This window comes from Heterodontus francisci, chromosome 38, assembly GCF_036365525.1.
Source record: "Heterodontus francisci isolate sHetFra1 chromosome 38, sHetFra1.hap1, whole genome shotgun sequence".
NCBI lineage: Eukaryota > Metazoa > Chordata > Chondrichthyes > Heterodontiformes > Heterodontidae > Heterodontus > Heterodontus francisci.
In genome coordinates this window covers 6,386,455-6,408,382 of record NC_090408.1, presented here as the reverse complement: position 1 = coordinate 6,408,382, position 21,928 = coordinate 6,386,455, and the positions used below count along the sequence as shown (strand labels likewise).

At 47.4% G+C, this 21,928-nt stretch overlaps 1 protein-coding gene across 5 annotated transcripts in view; it reads left to right on the top strand.

Moving 5' to 3' along the window:
• The window catches only part of lrrk1 (leucine-rich repeat kinase 1), a 269,006-nt gene that overhangs the window by 75,872 nt on the left and 171,206 nt on the right, over positions 1-21,928 (top strand). For 4 of the 5 annotated variants that reach the window (XM_068017674.1, XM_068017673.1, XM_068017671.1 and 1 more), the window contains 2 exons: positions 10,293-10,458; positions 12,526-12,705. In XM_068017674.1, coding sequence (XP_067873775.1) covers positions 10,293-10,458; positions 12,526-12,705 — 346 coding nt within the window. Of the gene's footprint in view, positions 1-8,289; positions 8,495-10,292; positions 10,459-12,525; positions 12,706-21,928 lie in introns of those variants that run through there. The other variant, XM_068017675.1, reaches the window with a different exon arrangement.

Here is a 21,928-nt window from a genome sequence, read left to right as displayed (position 1 = left end):
CCAAGGCCACAGGGTTATTGAAATCAGTCTGCACAATGGCCTCCTTACCGTTTAACTTTATGGGCTTTAGAGCACAAAATATTACCTTATGATTTTGCACTATTCCGATAAAATAATCTTCTGAGGCTGGGTTGTGGTTTCCCAGACTACAGTCCATAGGTTCACCAATGATAGGTCAATATATTGTGTGGCAATATGCGCTATCCCATCACAACGAGAGTACCTATCACATTAATATTTTATTACCAAAGAGGTGACAATGTCCCTTCACAGCATCTTGCCGTACTTCAGCATCTACCATCTCCCATACAATTTTACCAAGGTCTTCATGTTCCTTCAGGCCCTAGGGTGCTGGTGAGGATGTCTTCTCGATCCCAAGCCAATTTTTCCACTGCCAGATGTCTCTCTACTCTGGCCACCAACTCCAAGGCACCTGCCAGCTCCCTTGTCCGATTCATTAGCTGATATTTGGGGGCCTTTCCGGGGCCCAGCCGATTGTCCCTGGCGAGGCCCCAGAGACTTGCCTTGTTTCCGGTGCCGGCGTCCCTCTTGCTGCTTTGGCTGGGTGCAGTCCCAGCAGTGGCCACCGCTCCCAGTGGAGCTGCTAGGACTGAGAGCTGCCGGCCTGCTGATTGGCCAGCAGCTCTTGGAGGTGGAAATTCCTGCCTCAGAGGGGTGGAAGTCCGCCCAAGGCCATTTAAGGGCCTGGGCCTTGTAAAATCCTGCATGGCTCCCAGGCTTGGTGGTGGCGGGGTCGCTGCTGACTTTTTGGCTGGTAGGCAGGGCCTCCCACCCAATGTAAAATTCTGGCCTTTGTGTTCTCAGCAAACATGGGGCAGCACAGTGGCGCAGTGGTTAGCACCGCAGCCTCACAGCTCCAGTGGCCCGGGTTCAATTCTGGGTACTGCCTGTGCGGAATTTGTAAGTTTTCCCTGTGACCGCGTGGGTTTCTGCCGGGTACTCCGGTTTCCTGCCACAGCCAAAGACTTGCAGGTTGATAGGTAAATTGGCCATTATAAATTGCCCATAGTGTAGGTATGTGATAGGGGAATTGAGGGAAGGTGGGGATGGTGTAGGAATATGGGATTAATGTAGGATTAGTATAAATGGGTGGTTGATAGTCGGCACAGACTTGGTGGGCCGAAGGGGCTGTTTCAGTGCTGTATCTCTAAAAAAATAAATAAATATTGCTTCATCAACGTCATTTTATAAATATAGTGAAAAGCTGACACCCCAGTGCAGATCATAGGGGGACAGCATTAGTCATATCCTGCCAATTTGTGTACATACCCATTATCCCTACTCTCTGTCTCTTACCTCTTAACCAATTCCCTATCCATGTCAATAGTTGTCCTGAATTCCATGCATTCTCATTTTTATTAACTGTCTCTTATATGGAACCTTATCGAAGGCTTCTGGAAGTCAGTGTAAATAACATGCATAGACACTTCCTTATATCTACCCCATTAGTTACCTCCTCAAAATATTCAACTAGGTTTTTTGATATGAGTTACCTTTTACAAATCCATGCTGGTTTCTCTGATCAGCTCAGATTTGTCCAAGTTGCTCTGTCTCTAGTAACTTCCCCACAACAAACATTTAGATTGATAGACCTATTGGAAGTTTTCCAATCCAAGGGGACAATTCCTGAATCAAGAGAGTTTTGGAAGATCCACAATTTCCTCACTTACTTCTTTTAACACCCTGGGGTGGAAACATTGAGTCCTAGAGATTTGCCTATCTTAAATCTGATCAGTTTCTCTGTCACCATTGTTTTACTTATATTGAATTATCTTTAGTATCTGGTATCTTTCTCTTCTTATACTTGTAAAAACTTTTAATGTTGTCTTTGATAATCCTCACAAATCTTTTCTCCCGACACAAAGGGGGGAATTTTATGCTGTCCCCCATGTCTGGTTTGGAGGTGGGGGGAGTCTATAATTGGGTTGGGGGGAGGGGGGTCCCCCCACTATCTTCCTGCCTCCACCCAAATTAAGTCCGGGGTGGGAAGACCTGTAAACGACCTTACTGCCCCGCCACCAATTGAGGCCCTTAAGTGGGCAATTAATGCCCAATTAAAGGCCTCATCCCATTGCCGCCAGTATTAGCCTAGTAGTGGGCAGGCCTGTTGCCGCACAGCGAGCAGGCCAAGCACACCTGTGCAGGTTGCTTGGCGGCTCTGTGGGGTGGGGGGGGGGTCGTTGGGGGGTGGAATCCTCATTAAAAGGCACTTAGTGCCTGAACGAGGGATCTGGTATCAGGAGTGAGGAGGGGGGGGGCCTCTGAGAGCCAAACCCCTGCCCTTGCTGCTGACCTCTCTACACTGCCCTTCCCCATGACCCCCAGCCTGTGAAACCCCCTCCTGCCCTTGCTGTCCTGTGGCCTGGTTCCAGCGCCATTTCAGCATCTCCGATGAGTGCTTTACCGGCAGCAACCACTGCCTCTGCAGTGGCGCACCTCAGTTAAAGAGCTGCTGGCCTCTGATTGGATGGTGGCTCTCGGTGGGCGGGACTTCTGCCACCAGGGTCCTCAATCCTGAGGAAGACCCATTGCTGTCCACGTAAGTGCCTAATTGACATGTAATAGAACATAGAACATAGAACATAGAAAAATACAGCACAGAACAGGCCCTTCGGCCCACGATGTTGTGCCGATCCTTTGTCCTCTGTCAAGGACAATTTAATCTATACCCCATCATTCTCCTTTATCCATATACCTATCTAAAAGCCGTTTGAAAGTCCCTAAAGTTTCTGACTCAACAACTTCCCCAGGCAAGGCATTCCATGCCCCGACCACTCTCTGGGTAAAGAACCTTCCCCTGACATCCCCCTTATATCTCCCACCCTTCACCTTAAATTTATGACCCCTTGTAACGCTTTGCTCCACCCGGGGAAAAAGTTTCTGACTGTCTACCCTATCTATTCCCCTGATCATCTTATAAACCTCTATCATGTCACCCCTCATCCTTCTCCGTTCTAATGAGAAGAGGCCTAGAATGTTCAGCCTTTCCTCGTAAGACTTATTCTCCATTCCAGGCAACATCCTGGTAAATCTCCTCTGCACCCTCTCCAAGGCTTCCACATCCTTCCTAAAATGAGGCGACCAGAACTGCACACAGTACTCCAAATGAGGCCTTACCAAGGTCCTGTACAGCTGCATCATCACCTCACGGCTCTTAAATTCAATCCCTCTGCTAATGAACGCTAACACCCCATATGCCTTCTTCACAGCCCTATCCACTTGAGTTGCAACTTTCAACGATCTATGCACATAGACCCCAAGGTCTCTCTGCTCCTCCACATGCCCAAGAACCCTACCGTTAACCCAGTATTTTGCATTCGTGTTTGTCCTTCCAAAATGGACGACCTCACACTTTTCAGGGTTAAACTCCATCTGCCACTTTTCAGCCCAGCACTGCAACCTATCCAAGTCCCTTTGCAGACGACAATAGCCCTCCTCGGTATCCACAACTCCACCAACCTTTGTATCATCTGCAAATTTACTGACCCACCCTTCGACTTCCTCATCCAAGTCGTTAATAAAAATCACAAACAGGAGAGGACCCAGAACTGATCCCTGTGGCACGCCACTGGTAACTGGGCTCCAGGCTGAGTATTTACCATCTAAGACCACTCTCTGCCTTCTATCAGTTAGCCAATTCTTAATCCAACTGGCCACATTCCCCACTATCCCATGCCTCCTGACTTTCTCCATAAGTCTACCATGGGGGACCTTATCAAATGCCTTACTAAAATCCATGTACACCACATCCACTGGTTTACCCTCATCCACTTGCTTGGTCACCTGCTCAAAGAATTCAATCAGGCTTGTGAGGCAAGACCTACCCCTCACAAAACCGTGCTGACTGTCCCGAATCAAGCAGTGTCTTTCCAGATGCTCAGAAATCCTATCCCTCAGCACCTTTTCCATCAACTTGCCTACCACCGAAGTAAGACTAACTGGCCTGTAATTCCCAGGGTTGTTCCTATTCCCTTTCTTGAACAGGGGCACAACATTTGCCACCCTCCAATCACCTGGTACCACCCCCGTCAACAGAGAAGATGAAAAGATCATTGCCAGCGGCTCTGCAATTTCATCCCTTGCTTCCCATAACATCCTTGGATATACCCCGTCAGGCCCGGGAGACTTGTCTATCTTCAAGTTATTCAAAAACCCCAACACATCTTCCCTCCTAACGAGCACTTCCTCGAGCTTACCAGTCTGTTTCACACCGTCCTCTTCAGTAATACACCCCTTCTCATTCGTAAATACCGAAGAGAAGTACTCATTCAAAACCTCACTTATCTCTTCCGGCTCAACACACAGTCTCCCGCTATTGTCCTTGACCGGACCTACGGTCCCCCTAGTCATCCTCATATTTCTGACATACGCGTAAAAGGCCTTGGGGTTTTCTTTTATCCTACCCGCCAAGCATTTTTCATGCCCTCTCTTAGCTCTCCTAATCCCTTTCTTCAGATCCTTCCTGGCCATCTTGTATCCCTCCAGAGCTATGCCTGTGCCCTTTTTCCTCAACCTTATATACGCATCCTTCTTCTTCCTAACAAGACTCTCAACCTCTCTTGTCAACCACGGTTCCCTCACATGACCATCCCTTCCCTGTCTGACAGGGACATGCTTATCAATGGCCCCTACTATCTGCTCCTTGAAAAAGTTCCACATTTCGACCGTGCCCTTCCCTGCCAGCATATGCTCCCAACTTATGCTCCTCAGTTCCTGCCTGACAGCATCATATCTACCCTTCCCCCAATTGTAAACCTTGCCCTGTTGCACATACCTATCCCTCTCCATTACCACAGTGAATGCTACAGAATTGTGATCACTATCTCCAAAGTGCTCGCCCACCAACAGCTCTATCACTTGCCCTGGTTCATTACCTAGTACCAAATCCAATATTGCCTCCCCTCTGGTCGGGCAGTCTACATACTGAGTCAGAAAAGCTTCCTGGACATACTGCACAAACACTACCCCATCCAAACTATTCGATCTAAAGAGTTGCCAATCAATATTTGGGAAGTTGAAATCCCCCATAATTACTACCCTGTGACTTCTGCTCCTTTCCAAAATCTGTTTCCCAATCTGCTCTTCCACCTCCCTGCTGCTATTGGGGGGCCGATAGAAAACTCCCATCAAGGTGACTGCTCCTTTCCTGTTCCTGACCTCAACCCACAGTGCCTCAGTCGGCAGATCCTCCTCGAAAATTCTTTCAGCAGTTGTTACACTATTTCTAACTAACAATGCCACCCCCCCCACCTCTTTTACCACCATTCCTAATCTTATGAAAACATCTATAACCAGGTACCTCCAAGAACCATTCCTCCCCCTCACCTATCCACGTTTCAGTGATGGCCACAACATCGTAGTCCCAAGTGCCCATCCACGCCTTCAATTCACTCACCTTATTCCTGATGCTTCTTGCGTTGAAGTATACGCACTTTAACCCTTCTCCGTGCCCATCTGTCCTCTGCGACAGTGCTACCTTCCCCAATACCTCACTACACTCTTTGTCTTTCTGAGTGGACCCACTGGTCCCTGGACTACAAGTCCGGTTCCCATCCCCCTCCCAAACTAGTTTAAACCCTCCCGAACAGTACTAGCAAACCTCCCTCCCAGGATATTGGTGCCCCTCTGGTTCAGATGCAGCCCGTCCTGTTTGAACAGGTCCCATCTTCCCCAGAATGCAGTCCAATTATCCAAGAACTGGAAGCCCTCCCTCCTACACCATTCCTGCAGCCACGTGTTCAGCTGTGCTCTCTCCCTATTCCTAGCCTCACTATCACGTGGCGCCGGCAACAAACCAGAGATAACAACTCTGTCCGTCCGAGCTTTCAGCTTCCAGCCTAACTCCCTAAACTCACTTCTAACATCTGTGCCACCCTTCCTTCCTACGTCGTTGGTGCCAATGTGCACCACGACCTCTGGCTGCTCCCCCTCCCCTTTAAGGATCCTGAAGACGCGATCACAAACATCACGGACCCTGGCACCAGGGAGGCAGCAAACCATCCGTGCGTCTCGCTTGCGCCCACAGAACCGCCTGTCGGTACTCCTCACCATCGAGTCCCCGATGACTAGTGCTCTCCCGTTCTCCCTCCTTCCCTTCTGAGCCACAGTGCAGGACCCCGCGCCAGAGGCCCGTTCACTGCAGCCTGCCCCCGATAGGCCGTCCCCCCCAACAGTATCTAAAACTGTATACTTGTTGCCGAGGGGAACGACCACAGGAGATCCCTGCACTGACCTCTTCCCACCTCTAACTGTTACCCAGCTGCCTTTGTTTTGTGGAGTAACGACATCCCTGTAGCTTCTATCTATCACCCCCTCAGCTTCCCGAATGATCCTCAGTTCATCCAGCTCCAGCTCCAGTTCCCTAACACGGTCTGATAGGAGCTGGAGACGGATGCACTTCCAGCAGGTGAAGTCGGCAGGGTCACCGGAGGTTCCCCTTACCTCGAACATACTGCAGGAGGAGCACTGCACTCCCCTGGCTGCCATTTCTTTTACTCAATTACCCCTTAATTAAGTACAAATATAGATATTAACAAAAACAGTGAAATAGCTTACCTGTTCAGTCCTTTTTGGTTAGAGGAGGAGGGTAAAAAGGGTCTTATTATTAGGTTAGAGGAGGAGGATGGGTGGGAGACACTACACGTGTAGTGTCTCGGGTTAACTCTGCTCCGCACCTTTAAAGAAAATACCTACCCAGGAGTCCTTGCTGCCGTCCAGCTTCCGGTTCCTCCCGCGCCAAAAGTAGCTTGAACACAAGGAAAACAGTAAGTACAACTTTTAAAAACACAGTTCCTGGTGCCTTCACTTACCCACCGAAGAGTCGCTACCTTCTCCTGCTGCTCCGCCGGGAAATGAGGCCGAGTCCACGGAGCTCCGCACCTTTAAAGAAAATACCTACCCAGGAGTCCTTGCTGCCGTCCAGCTTCCGGTTCCTCCCGCGCCAAAAGTAGCTTGAACACAAGGAAAACAGTAAGTACAACTTTTAAAAACACAGTTCCTGGTGCCTTCACTTACCCACCGAAGAGTCGCTACCTTCTCCTGCTGCTCCGCCGGGAAATGAGGCCGAGTCCACGGAGCTCCGCACCTTTAAAGAAAATACCTACCCAGGAGTCCTTGCTGCCGTCCAGCTTCCGGTTCCTCCCGCGCCAAAAGTAGCTTGAACACAAGGAAAACAGTAAGTACAACTTTTAAAAACACAGTTCCTGGTGCCTTCACTTACCCACCGAAGAGTCGCTACCTTCTCCTGCTGCTCCGCCGGGAAATGAGGCCGAGTCCACGGAGCTCCGCACCTTTAAAGAAAATACCTACCCAGGAGTCCTTGCTGCCGTCCAGCTTCCGGTTCCTCCCGGTGACGCGGGGCTCTCGCCGGCACTTTCGCCAGTGGTTGAGAGCCCTGTCGCCAAGATAAAATTCCCCCAAAGTTTGGCAGAAGTTTGGAACTTTCTTCAGCAAACTACAGTTGATGATAGATTAATTGTAACATTTAACAGTGATTCCTGACAATGCAGCGGCCCGCTGAGGTCATCAGAGTGCACCAAGTTGTGCACATGCGCACCTACATCTTGCCAGAACGAAGTGGCGCATGCGCGGGATGACGTCACCGCGCAGTGCCAACGTCATCGAGTATCCGCACCTGGTCCATGTTCGCGCATGCGAGATACAACGTCATCGGGTACCCTGCCCCCCACTCGGCTGGAGCGAGCAGCTGACTGGGAAACTTTGAGGCTGGAGCTCTCCCCCCTCGCTCCAGGCCTTGATGCTTCCTCCCCTCAGCCGCTCGCTCCAGACTTCACTGCTCCCCCCCATTCCCCTAGCCGATCATTCCTGGCTCCTCACTTCGCACCATCCTGCTCTCCAGCCGCTCGCTCCCCACTTTCCTGCCCTGTGCTCAAGCCGCTAGCTCCATGCCTCGCCGCTTCCCTCCTCTCGGCCACTCGCTCCTACGTCGCCCCGTCAACCCTTGCTTCTTCGGGCGGCGCGTTGAAACCGACCAAACATGGGAGCGAATTGCCGAGAGGAGGGAAGCGGCACGGAGCTAGCGGCGGGGGTGGGGGGAAAGCGGGGATCGAGCGACCGGAGAGTGGGATGCCGGGGAGGGGGTAACAAATCGGGCAGGTGAGATAGGGGAAGCAGCGAGGTCTGGAGCAAGCAGCTGTAGGGGGGAAGCAGCTGGTGGGGAGGGGGAGAAAGCAAGTTGCTGAGGAGGGAGCAAGAGGCTGCGATCGGGTGAAATCAGTCCTGGTCAATCGTATAATCGAATCACAATAACGAATTGGCAGCACATTTTATACTCTGCCTGATTTTCTTTTTCATTGATCAGGGTGCCAATTCACTGTCTTCCAATGGAAATGCAATCATAAAATTTCTTTTGTATTTAATAGAATTACTGGAATATTAAATGGATATGAGGATTACAGTTAGTATCCTATAGCTACACAGCATATTACTGGACTTCCATCCAACTTAATGTAAGGTTAGTTTGCTAGAACGCTCTAACCGTAAGCCTTTCCTGTGATAAATTGAGCAGCGCCATCTTTAATCCTGGCAGCTGCCTGAAAGTCGCAGACACTGACGTTCCAGTTGAAAAGCCTGCATTTGCGCATGTGCAAGTACTGTGCCACCTAGTGGTTGCATTGTCAGCAAACACAGCCAAAATTTAAATCCGAGATTGATAGATTTTTGTTAACCAACAGTATTAAGGGATTGGAGTTCGGTCACAGATCAACATCAATTTCATTGATTGGTAGAACAGGCTTGAGGGGCTAAATGGCCGCCTCCTATTCCTATGTTCTCGTATTCCCTTTTTGCAGTTCTAACTACTTTCTTTGTATCCCTTTGCTGCTCTTTGTATCTTTCCCAGTCTGCAAGATCTACACTTCTCCTGTGGACCAAGGTTGTTTAATTACACAAGTAGAGCTCTTGCCCTATAAGGGTATGTGCTGGTCTTGTATTCTGCCAAGTACCTGTCCGAACACTGTCCACTGTTCATGTGTAGTTTTATCCGTTAATAGTTCTGTCCTTCCTATTGTACTCAATTTCTGTCTTATCCCTCCAAAGTCAGCCTTACCTAGCTTTAAAACCTAGGTTTATAATTTACCCTCTCCATCTCAAACCTAATATTGAATTCAATGATTTGACAGTCACTGTTAGCTAGATGTTCCCTCACCATTACAACATTGGCTAATTCGGACTCATTGCTCATTATTAAATGTAAGATGGCCTTCTTCAGAATAAAGTTGCATCCAGCAGAGACTTCGGAGTCTGCCCCAGTTCTGTGATTCACTGTATGTCTGGCCTTCACACAACATTACAGAACTGAGTTATTTCAAAAGAAGGAAGTAGTGCCATTTCAACAATGTATAATTTTGGGAGGTGCAGGAAGAAGTGTTAGAGACGGCACCCTCCCAAAACATGCTTTAAATTTAAAGTTGAGCAATTTAGCTTAGATTTTCCATTTTAACAATAATCAGGTAAGGTGGGAGGGTGGGAAAGTGAGGGGATCTGTTGTGCTGGAATCAGGACCCCACATTTTATTGGGGGAAGCACCCACCCAACTTAGGCGAGTAGATGCAGACAAAACGGCAATGATGTGGTGACATCATGGCCTAACAATTGGGCCACTCAGCCCTTGAAAAGGGGGCACTACGTGGCCCTAAAATGGCAGGTAGCAATCACACACACTTATGGATGGAAATACACCCTATTGGGGGAGGAGGTTACTCTCGGTGCAGAACCCACACAGGCAACGTTCTAAGTTAAAAAATAGTTTTCAGGTGAGAGTCTTGCACTTTCTGTTGGACCCATTCTCCATTTTCGATTGCCCCAGTGCCTCACTCATCACATGCTGACCTTGCTCTGCACAATGGGACACTAATTGGTAGGAAGGCCCCCACAGTAATGCTATTTAAAGGGAATCAAGTTGCCAGTTCAGTGTTTCCAGCTACTGTTTGACTTCGAGATGTTTTATGTGGTGGTCCCTTCAGAGTTCACTTTGCACAGAAAGAGGTTTTGCTACTTTTGCACTGATGTTGCTCTTTGTCTGGCTAACCGTCTAGTTGCAGACATGAATAGAGGATGGTGGGGGTGGGGGAGCAGCAAGTGAGACACCAGAAAGAAGGAGAGGCTGGGAAAAGAGGGAGGAGGAGGATGAGGGGAGCAGGACAGGGAAAGACAGGCCTGACCCATAGAGGGTTTTCATGAAACAATTCTCCTGCATCAGCTTTACTCAAGATCAGGCATTTGGTCTAACTCTTGCCATTGATCTTTACCAGCTGTTGGGTATCACAGCCTCATATGGAGACACAGAGATGGTCCAGTACCTGCTCCAGGAGACACAGGTGGAACTGTCAAAGGAGCTGAGTGATGGGAACCCTGCAATTATTGCTGCACATCAGGGTCATGAAGAGGTGGTCAAAGTGTTGCTGAATTCGACTCGAGGTAAGATGTTTGCTGCCATTGTCATCATTTTAATAGACAAAACAGTAATAGAAACTCTGGCTTTGATTTTCACTGGCGGGCATATTCAGGACAGGTTTTTGTGGGGGAAAGGATGTTGGTATGGAGCTGGAGGGAAATGGCATGAGGCCTGGGCCATTTTAACTTCTGGGCCTCATTTAAATATTGCAGCAATGTCTCCCACCTGAAACCAGCGGGAGTGACAGGGTCAGGGAGCTTAGGACTGCCTGGGCCTTCAGCTCTGAAATTCCCTCCCTAAACCCCTCTGCCTCTCGACCTCTCTCTCCTCCTTTAAGATGCTCCTTAAAACCTACCTCTTTGACCAAGCTTTTGATCCCCTGTCCTAATATATGTTTGTGTCTCGGCATCAAATTTTAGTAGATGGTGCTCCTGTGAAGCACACTGCGACGTTTTACTTCCTTATAGATGCTATATAAATGCAAGTTGTTGCTGTAGGATGCCAGGGATCTACGGTCCTAAGCATAGCCTCGGCACTGGGCAAGGACTTTGGTAGCAGGCATACAGAGGGAGAGGCAATCCGGGATTGGGGAGATCCAGTGACTCCTTGCAGAGCCAGGGAGGGTGCGAAGCTCTCCTGGCCATTGCAGCACACAAGAAGTTTGCACAAACGTGATTTCGGAAATATGCCTTGGCCTCTTTTGGCCAGTCAGCACCTCCTGCTGTGGTTCAGGGTTCGGGATTTGCACCGGCCCGGTCTCCGCCCCCTGCCCCGACTTGATGTTAAATGTGTCAGTGATGTTCCGCCAATATAAAGTAGACCCTCGCCTGCCTGTGGCAGGAGCCTCGGTTGATTAAAAGTTGGTGAAGGTGAAATGGCAGTGGGAATGGAGCGATCTCAGGACAGTGAGTGGATCCGGCCTAATCTTAACCCTGCCCCAAACTCCGATCTCGCTGGGCGAGAGTGGTGGGGTAAAGTCCCAGCCTCCATCTCAGTGTTGTAAACAGTTATTAGATTAATGAGGAGCTGCAACTATAATACTGTGCCCAAAAAAAGAAATTATTACCACAAAAGGTATTTTCCTTTGAAGGGGGTTTAATTTCTAGTTTTCATTTACCTTGGTGATTTGTTTCCATAATTTATTTGCAACCTTAAGTTGGAATATTCATTTTGCCTGTTTCTCTTCTATCACGTTGCAAGCTTCACTGGTCCTCCTATAGCTGAAAGGCCAAGACAGGTTTCTCCATATAACGTCTAGTGGTAGTCATCCTGCAGAAGTGTTTAAACTAACAATCCTCTCGCTCTGATCAGTTACTCCAACACTTTACTCACTGGGCTGCAGGATTCATGCTTTTTGAAAGAGCTCTCTATTTAGTCCCATTCCCCTCCCTTTGCACATAACCTTTTACACTTTTTCAGATAAGTTTAGTTTAGTTTAGAGATACAGCACTGAAACAGGCCCTTCGGCCCACCGAGTCTGTGCCGACCATCAACCACCCATTTATACTAATCCTACACTAATCCCATATTTCTACCACATCCCCACCTGTCCCTATATTTCCCTACCATCTACTTATACTAGTGGCAATTTATAATGGCCAATTAACCTATCAACCAGCAAGTCTTTGGCATGTGGGAGGAAACCGGAGCACCCGGAGGAAACCCACGCAGACACAGGGAGAACTTGCAAACTCCACACAGGCAGTACCCAGAATTGAACCCGGGTCGCTGGAGCTGTGAGGCTGCGGTGCTAACCACTGCGCCACTGTGCCGCCCAGTTTCTTGGAATCTGCTTCCCCATTCTTTCTGGTCAGTCATTCCATGTCTCAGCAACCCTCTGGGTGACAAATGTCAATTAAAATGGAATTGAGCAAGTGTTTGAAAAATAATACAGGACAAGGGGAGGAATTTGATTGGAGTAGATAGCTTCAGTTGAAGAACTAGCACTGGGCAAGACATAGTGAGCTGAATGGCCTCATTCAATGCTTTAATTTCTCTGATTGTAGAGTGAAAATGATGGGTGAACTTTATTGTGTCTGTGCAGAGTTGATCATTTCGTACCATAACTGCACAAGTTGTTTTTTTTGTAGGTTTGTGTGTTGACAAAGATCTGCTGAGTTGCATGCTTGCTGCAGCTTGTAAGCAAGGACATCTGGATACAGTGAAACTCTTAGTACTTGTGTACAAGGCAGAGACTGACAGCTGTGGAATGAAGACACAGGACCATCCCATCATCACAGGCCAGCCCTTGTATGCAGCGATGAAGGCAGGTATGTAGACAATCTCATCATCTCCCTGGGTATCAGGGGGACATGAGCAGCACCAGTTTCCCCCCCTCCCCCCACCTCTCAGTACACACTGCAGGCTCAGATCACCAGGGCTATGGAAGGCGAAAAGACTGTCAGGAAACATAGGGGTGTGGACACCAAGTGAGCACTGGCTCAGCCTGGCTGTGTGGCCTATCTCTCATGGCCTGGCCTCACGCACAATGAATCAGCTGGACATAAACTGCTGGCAGAAATTTTCTGTAACTAAAGTTTGGTAGAAGCGGAGAGAGTAGAGGCAATGGATAGGGTAACAATTGAGAGAAAGGAGGTACTGGAAAGGTTGGCTATGCTTAAGGTAGATAAGTCACCTGGTCTGGATGACTTGCTTCCCAGGTTGCTTAAGGAAGTTGGGGTGGAGATAGCAGGAGGGCTTGCCATAATCTTCCAATTTTCCCTAGATATAGGAGAGGTGGCAAAGGATTGGAGAGTGGCAAATGTGATATCCTTATTGAAGAAAGGTTGTGAGGACAGTCCTAGCAACTAGAGGCCTGTTAGTTTAACATCATTGGTGGGGTAGGTTTTAGAAACAATAATCACGGAAAAAATCAACAGGCACTTGGAGCGGTTTGAGTCAATTAAGGAGAGCCAGCATGGATTTGTAAAAGGGAGATTATGTTTGATTAATCTAGTTGAATTTTTTGATGAAGTAACTGACAAGGTTGCTAAGGGGAATGTGGTGGAGGTAGTCTGTATGGATTTTAAGAAAGTGTTTGATAAAGTACCTCATAAAAGACTGGTTAATAAAATTGAGGTTCATGGAATAGGAGTGTCAGTGTCCAATTGGATAAAAAATTGGCTTAAGGACAGAAAACAATGAGTCGTGATAAATGGTTGTTTTTCAGACTGGAGGATGGTAGGCAGTGGTGTTCCCCAAGGGTCAGTGCTAGGACCACTGCTTTTTTGATATATATCAATGACTTGGATATTGGAATGCAGACTAAAATTTCAAATTTGCTGATGACACCAAACTTGGGGGTGTGAGGATGATACCAATCGACTATAAGAGGATCTAGATAGGCGAACAGAACTGGCAGACAAGTGACAGATGGAATAAAAACAAGAAATGCTGGAAATGCCAGGTCTGGCAGCATCTGTGGAGAGAGAAGCAGAGTTAACGTTTCAGGTCTGTGACCCTTCTTCAGAACAGTGACAGATGGAATTTAATACAGTGAAGTGATGCATTTTGGCAGAAGGGGTAGGGTGAGGCAATATAGACTTAATGGTGCAATTCCAGAGTGTAGAGGAAAAGAGGGACCTGGGGGTTAATGGGCAACGATCTTTGAAGGTGGCAACACATATTGAGAGAGTGGTTAGCAAAGCATATGGGATGTTGGGCTTCATAAATAGAAGCTTGAGTACAAAAGCAGGGAAGTTATGTGGAATCTTTATTAAGCTCTGGTTAGGCCCCAACTAGAATATTACATCCAGTTCTGGTCATCACTCTTCAGGAAGGATGTGAGGGTTCTTGAGGGGGTGCAAAGGAGATTTACCAGAACGGTTCCAGGGATCAGGAATTTTAGTTACAATGTTAGGTTGGAAAAGTTGGGGTAGTTCTCCCTGGAGCAAATGAGATTGAGAGGAGATTTGATAGAGGTGTACGAGAGGTGTACGACAGGCTTAGATAAGTTAGACAAAGAAAATCTGTCCCTATTAACGGATGGTACAAGGACTAGGGGACACAGATTGAGGGTTTGGGCAAAAAATGCAGGGGGAATATGAAGAAGAACATTTTTAGGCGGAGAGTGGTAATGACCTGGAACTCATTGTCCATGAGGGTGGTTGAGGGAAAGCCAATCAATGATTTTAAAAGGAAATTGGATGAGCACTTAAAAGGAAATAAACTTGTAGGGGTATGGGGATCGGGCAGGGGAGTGGGACTGATTGGATTGCTCCACAGAGAGCCAGCATGGACTCGATGGGTTGAATGGCTTCCTTCTATGCTGTAAATAACTATGACTCCAGAGACGTGAGGGATTTTTGCCGATTATGTATTCCATTAGAAGTTCTTATAATCTCGGTTCACTCACAGATGATGGCCCATTGATGGAACATCTCCCCTGCCCCTCACAGTCTGAAGAGTCGCAGAGTATTGGCATAATTCAGACAGGTGGGGGCAGCGAATGCATTGGGTCTCTAGCGTCCCTCCAATTTCCCACCTGGAGTACAAGCAGCAAATTATACAGCTGCACATGGCCTTGGTGCAGGCCCAGTGATATATTCCCTCTCATTTGAGCCATAGCACTCCTGGATGCTCGGGTTCTCTTATTTCTCCCTAGTATCCAGCATTGCTATAGTGATAGAGCAGCAATTTTAAATTGAAAAGACACCGAAAGCCTGGCCAGCAGATTTGACATTTACTTCATTAGTCTCCCTCCCTTCCTCTTTTCCTCCCTTCCTCTTTTCCTCCCTTCCTCTTTCCTTTCCCCCTTCCATCCCTCCTTATCTTCTCCCACCCTTCTACTTCTAACCCCATCAGCATATCTTTCATACATATGAAGATATGAATTAGGAGCAGGAGTGGAGCATTCAGCCCCTTGAGCCTGCTCTGTCATTTGATAAGATCATGGCTGATCTCATTGTGGTCTCATCTCGACTTTCCTGTCGACGACCTATAACCTTTGACTCCCTTGTCAATCAAGAATCTAATTCAGCCTTAAAAATATTCAATGACCCAGCCTCCACTGCTCTCTGGGGAAGAGCATTCCACAGACTAACAACCCTCTGACATAAAAAAAATTCTCCTTATCTCTGTCTTAAATGGGAGACCCCTAATTTTTAAGCTGTGTCCCGTAGTTCTAGTCTTTCCCATAAGGGGAAACATCCTCTCAGCATCCACCCTGTCAAATCCCCTCAGGATCTTGTATGTCTCAATGTAATCACCTCTCATTCTTCTAAACTCCAGTGGATGCAGGCCCAACCTTTCCTCATAAGGTACCTCTTCATCCCAGGAATCAGTCAAGTGAACCTTCTCTGAACTGCTAATGCAATTATATCCTTTCTTAAGTAAGGAAACCAAAACTGTACACAGTACTCCATATGTGGTCTCACCAATGCCCTGTACAACTGTAGCAAAACTTCCCTACTTTTATATTCCATTCCCCTTGCAATAAGTGACAACATTACATTTGTCTTCTGAATCACTCGCTGTACTTGCATACTGACTTTTTGTGAATCATGTACCAGGACACCCCAGATCCCTCTGTACGCAGAGTTTTGCAATCTATCTCCATTTAAATATACTGCTTTTCTATTCTTCCTGTCAAAGTGGACAAGTTCACATTTTCCCTCATTATACTCCATCTGCCAAATTTTTGCCCACTCACTTAACCTTTGCAGACTCCTTATGTCCTCTTCACAACTTACTGTCCTACCTGTCTTTGTTTCATCTGCAAATTTAGCAACCATATCTTCCCTGCATCCAAATCATCGATGACTGTAAATAGTTGAGGCCCCAGCACTGATCCCTGTGGCACTCCACTGGTTACAGTTTGCCAACCTGAAAATGGCCCATTTATCCTGACTGTCTGTTTCCTGTTAGTTAGCCAATCCTCTATCCATGCTAATACATTACCCCCTATACTATGCGCTCTTATTTTGTGTAGCAACCTTTGATGTGGCACCTTACCGAATGCATTTTGGAAATCCAAGTACACCACATCTACAGGTTCCCCTTTATTCACCTTGCTTGTTACTTCCTTTCTCCCTTATGTGTTTGTCTAGCTTCCCCTTAAAATATCAATATTATTTGCCTCAACTACTCCTTGTGGTAGCAAGTTCCACATCCAAGGGATGTGGGGAGGAGGCGGGAAAGTGGAATTGAAACTGAAGATCAGCCATAATCATATTGAATGGTGGAGCAGGCCTGACGGGCCATATGGTCTTCTGGTCTATTACTGCTCCGATTTCTTATGTTCTCGCCACTCTCTGAGTAAAGATGTTTCTCCTGAATTTCTTGTTATATTTACAAAGTGATTACTGACAACGCAGCTGGCAGCTTACATCATCCGACTGCGCCAATCTTGGTTCCTACCCTCTGCACATGCGCTGCGTTCCGCAGTGCTAGGACTGGTTGGTGCATGCGCAGATGACGTCATCGCGTAACGTGGGCAGTTGGTGGGGGGATCCGGGCCGGAGAGAGCAGGGGTAGGGGGAGAGGGGGTCTGGGAAGCGGAGAGAGGGCAGGGGTGGGGGGAGAAGGGGTCTGGGGAGCAGGTAGAGAGCCCGCCGCCCGCTCCCGACCGCTGCTGCCCACCTGCTCGCTCACAACATCTGGCCCGCTCGCTCCCTCCCCTCCCCGGCCCACTCGCTCCCTCCCCTCCGGCCATTGTGTACTGCCATGTGTTTAGGTTGCCATTGTGTGATTATTTGAGCAGTACCATCTTTAATCGTGGCAGCTGCCTGACGTCGCAGACTGTGACGTTTTAGTGGCACAGGGCTGCATTTGCGCATGTGCCATTGCAGCGCCACCTAGTGGTGGCATTGTCAGCAAACACAGCCTTCTATTTATTAGTGACTATCCTTGATTCATGACCACCAGTTTTGGATTCCCCCACAAGTGGAAACATCTTCTCTATGTCTACCCTATCAAACTCCTTCATAATTTTAAAACCTACATCAGGTCACCCCTCAGCCTTCTCTTTTCTAGCGCCCCAGCCTGTTCAGTCTTTCTTGATTGTTATAACCTCTCAGTTCTGGTAACACCCTTATATATCTTTTTTGTACCTTCTGCGGTGCTTCTTTATAACATGGAGACCAGAACTATGCACAGTACTCTTAAGTGTGGTCTAACCAAGGTTCTATACAAGTTTAACCTGACCTCTAGTTTTCAATTCCATTCCTCTAGAAATGGAACAAAGTAGGCTCTGTTCCAGAGGAGATGCATGATGCCAAAATCATCTCACTATACAAAAATAAAGGCAGCAGAGGGGACTGCAACAACTACAAGGGCCTCTCACACCTTCGCGTCATGGGGAAGGCCTTTACTAGGGTCATACTTAAAAGACTCCATTTACTCGCAGAGCGAGTGTACCCGAAAGCACAGTGTGGTTTCTATGCCTGCAGATCTACTGTGGATAGGATCTTCTCCATGCGTCAGCTACAAGAGAAGTGTAGGGAACAGAGTATACCCCTTTAACTTACTTTTATAGATCTCACTAAGACATTCGACATCATCAGCTGAGCAGGGCTCGAGACGGTTTTGGGAAAAATTGGCTGGCCACCGAAGCTCCTCAGTCTCATCTGCTCCTTCCATGACAACATGTACTGCACTGAACAGTTTGATGGCTCCACTTCCAACAGTTTCAGAGTGAAGAATGGAGTGAAACAGGGTTGTGTTCTAGATCACATTAAATAACACCCCACTGGAATTGGTTAGCAAAATTCTGCTACCTTGGGTCCATAATCAGTCCCTTGATGCAAAGCTCGATACACGCATAGGGAAAGCAGCTACCACCTTTGGTCAACTTGCGAAATGCGCATGGGATAACACCAAGCTGATCCTAAGAACCAAGCTGATGGTTTATAAGGCCTGTGTTCTCAGCACCTTGCTGTATGGCTGTGAAACATGGGTGACTTACAGCTACCAGGAAAAGAAGTTCAATAATTTCCATCTTTGCTGTCTGCGGAGTATTATGGGTATATCGTTGCAGGACAAAATAACAAACGTGGCAGTGCTCTCGGAGGCAGGGCTCCCAAGTGTGGGCGGTACAGTGGCGCAGTGGTTAGCACCGCAGCCTCACAGCTCCAGCGACCCGGATTCAATTCTGGGTTCTGCCTGTGTGGAGTTTGCAAGTTCTCCCTGTGTCTGCGTGGGTTTCCTCCGGGTGCTCCGGTTTCCTCCCACAGCCAAAAAAAAGACTTACAAGTTGATAGGTGAATTGGCCATTATAAATTGTCACTAGTATAGGTAGGTGGTAGGGGAATATAGGGACAGATGAGGATGTGGTAGGAATATGGAATTAGTGTAGGATTAGTATAAATGGGTGGTTAATGGTCGGCACAGACTCGGTGGGCCGAAGGGCCTGTTTCAGTGCTGTATATCTAAAATCTAAAAAAAAAAATCACTAATCAAACAGAGGCGACTTCGATGGATTGGATACATCTGCAGGATGGAAGACAGTCGCATACCTTCTATATGGTAGCCGGGGCCAGATCACCAGTGGGGCGCCCATAGCTCTGCTTCAAGGATGCTTGCAAGCACATGAAGGCCCTAACTGTCAACTATCGTACCTGGCAGTCAGTCACTAAACATAGAAACATAGAAAATAGGAGCAGGAGTAGGCTATTTGTCCCTTCGAGCCTGCTCCACCATTCATTGTGATCATGGCTGATCATCCAACTCAGTAACCTGTTCCCGCTTTCGCCCAATACCCTTTGATCCCTTTAGACCCAAGAGCTATATCTAACTCCTTTTTGAAAACATTCAATGTTTTGCCCTCAACTGCTTTCTGTGGTAGCGAATTCCACAGGCTCACCACTCTCTGGGTGAAGAAATTTCTCCTCATCTCAGTCCTGAAAGGTTTACCCCGTATCCTTAGACTATGACCCCTGGTTCTGGACTTCCCCCACCATCGGGAACATCCTTCCTGCATCTACCCTGTCAAGTCCTGTTAGAATTTTATACATTTCTATGAGATCCCCCCTCACTCTTCTGAACTCCAGCGAATATAATCCTAACTGAATCAATCTCTCCTCACATGTAAGTCCCATCATCCCAGGAATCAGTCTGGTAAACCTTCGCTGCACTCCCTCTATAGCAAGAACATCCTTCCTCAGATAAGGAGACCAAAACTGCATGCAATATTCCAGGTGTGGTCTCACCAAGGCCCTGTATAATTGCAGCAAGACATTCCTGCTCCTGTACTCGAATCCTCTCGCTATGAAGGCCAACATACCATTTGCCTTTTTTACTGCCTGTTGCACCTGCATGCTTACCTTCAGCGACTGATGTACGAGAACACCCAGGTCTTGCTGCATATTCCCCTCTCTCAGTTTATAGCCGTTCAGATAATAATCTGCCTTCCTGTTTTTGTTACCAAAGTGGATAACCTCACATTTATCCACATTATACTGCATCTGCCATGCATTAGCCCACTCACTCAACTTGTCCAAATCACCCTGAAGCCTCTCTGCATCCTCCTCACAACTCACCCTTCCACCCAGTTTTGTGTCATCTGCAAATTTGGAGATATTACATTTAGTTCCCTCATCTAAATCATTAATGTAAATTGTGAATAGCTAGGTCCTAGCACCGATCCCTGCGGTACCCCACTAGTCACTGCCTGTCATTCGGAAAAAGACCCATTTATCCCTACTCTTTGTTTCCCGTCCGCCAACCAATTTTCTATCCATCGCAATACACTAAACCCCAATCTCATGCACTTTAATTTTACATGCTAAAATTCACTAGCTGGCGAAAGAGGGAAATGGCGACACATCCTATGGACTGGTGTGTACTACTGCAATGATCGGTTGCGACAGCAGCTTGGCAACAGGCGCCAGCGTCAAAAACAAGAAGTCACATCGCCATTTGGCAGTTTCATGTGCAGCAATTGTGGCAGAACCTGCCTCTCAAAGATTGGCCTTCACAGCCATCAGCGAAGGTGCACCACCTAAATGGATTGTTTGCTGTGTGTCCATCTTTCGTAGATAGAAGGATGTTAACCAACCCTCTACAAATGAACCTAGAGCTTTGTTTGCTTTTTTATGACCTTATTAACCTGTGTAGTTACTTATCGTGATTTCTGTGTCTGTATCTCAAGATAACTTTTGTTCCTCTATCACAGTTTACACTCTTATTTTCCAAGCAGTATGTGGCCTCCTTATTCGTCCGACCAAAGTTCACCACCTCACTTACCTATATTGAAATTCTTTTTCCCATTCTGCAAACTTATTAATGTTTTCCAGTATATTGTTGCAGTCTTCCTCACTATCAACTATACACCTCTATTTGGTGTCATTCACAAATTTTGAAATTGTACTTCAGGTTTTCTGAGTCCAAATTATTTTTGTAAATGGTGAATAACTGTGGTCCCTGCACTGACCCTTGTGAAACTCCACTTCCCATCTCCCACTAGTCTGTATAATGACGTTTAAGCCTTACTCTGTTTTCTGTTTTGTAGCCAGCTTGTTATCCATGCTGCTACTTATCCCCTGATTCCACATACTCTGTCCTTCATGAGTCTACTATGCGGTACCTTTTTGAAAGGCTTTTGAAAATCCAAATATGTTACATCTATTGCATCACCCTTGTCTACTCTTTCTGTTATTTCTTCAAAGAGTTCAATAAGGTTCGTCAAACATGGCCTTTCCTTTTGGAATCCGTGCTAATTACTCTTTGTTATATTTCCAGTTTCTAGTTGTTTTTCTATTACATCTTTGAATAAGGATTCCATTATCTTTACTACCACTAACATTAAGCTTAATTTATCTACAGTTCCCTCTGGCACTAATAATGCCTCTGCTGTCTCTTGTCTAACTTCTTTTAATATGCATTCCATCTGGACCCGGAGTTTTAACCTTTCTAAGTTTGATTAATTGATCAATTACCTACCCTCTTTCAATCGTAAACTTCTTGATATCTTTTATGATCTCTTCTTCTAATGCCATGTCCACCCTGTTAGTCTCTCTGGTAAATTCTGAGTCCAAGTAACTACTCAATATTTCTCCTATTTCATTGTCATTACCTGTGAAATTATCTTGTGTATCCCTTAGTGAACTGATCCCTAGACTGATTTTTCTTTTGTTATGTCTGTGGAGTACTTTACTATGGGCTGAATTTTACGCCGCCCCAGCGGGTCGGATGGTGACATGGGGGCAGTGTAAAATTGAGAGTGAGGCTCCGGGAGACCCTCCCGGCCTGCTCCTGCCTCCTGTTGACTTTACAGTGGTCCGGGGGGGGGGGGGGGGTGGATGGACCGCCTGCCCACCCGCCCGCCCAAGGCCAATCAAGGCCCTTAAGCAGCCACTTAAGGGCCCGCGCCCACCTCCACGGGTGTTTTACCTGTGGCAAGCGGGCGTGCTGAGGACATGAAAGGCTACCCAGCGATAGCTGCCGGCCTTTCCGCGCCCTGGGGCGGGTCGGGGGGCCATGGCAGTCGAGCTGCCCGACTGAGGGCTGCCCCCGCCTTCCAACCCACCCCTGCGACCCAAGATGCCCCCACTACCC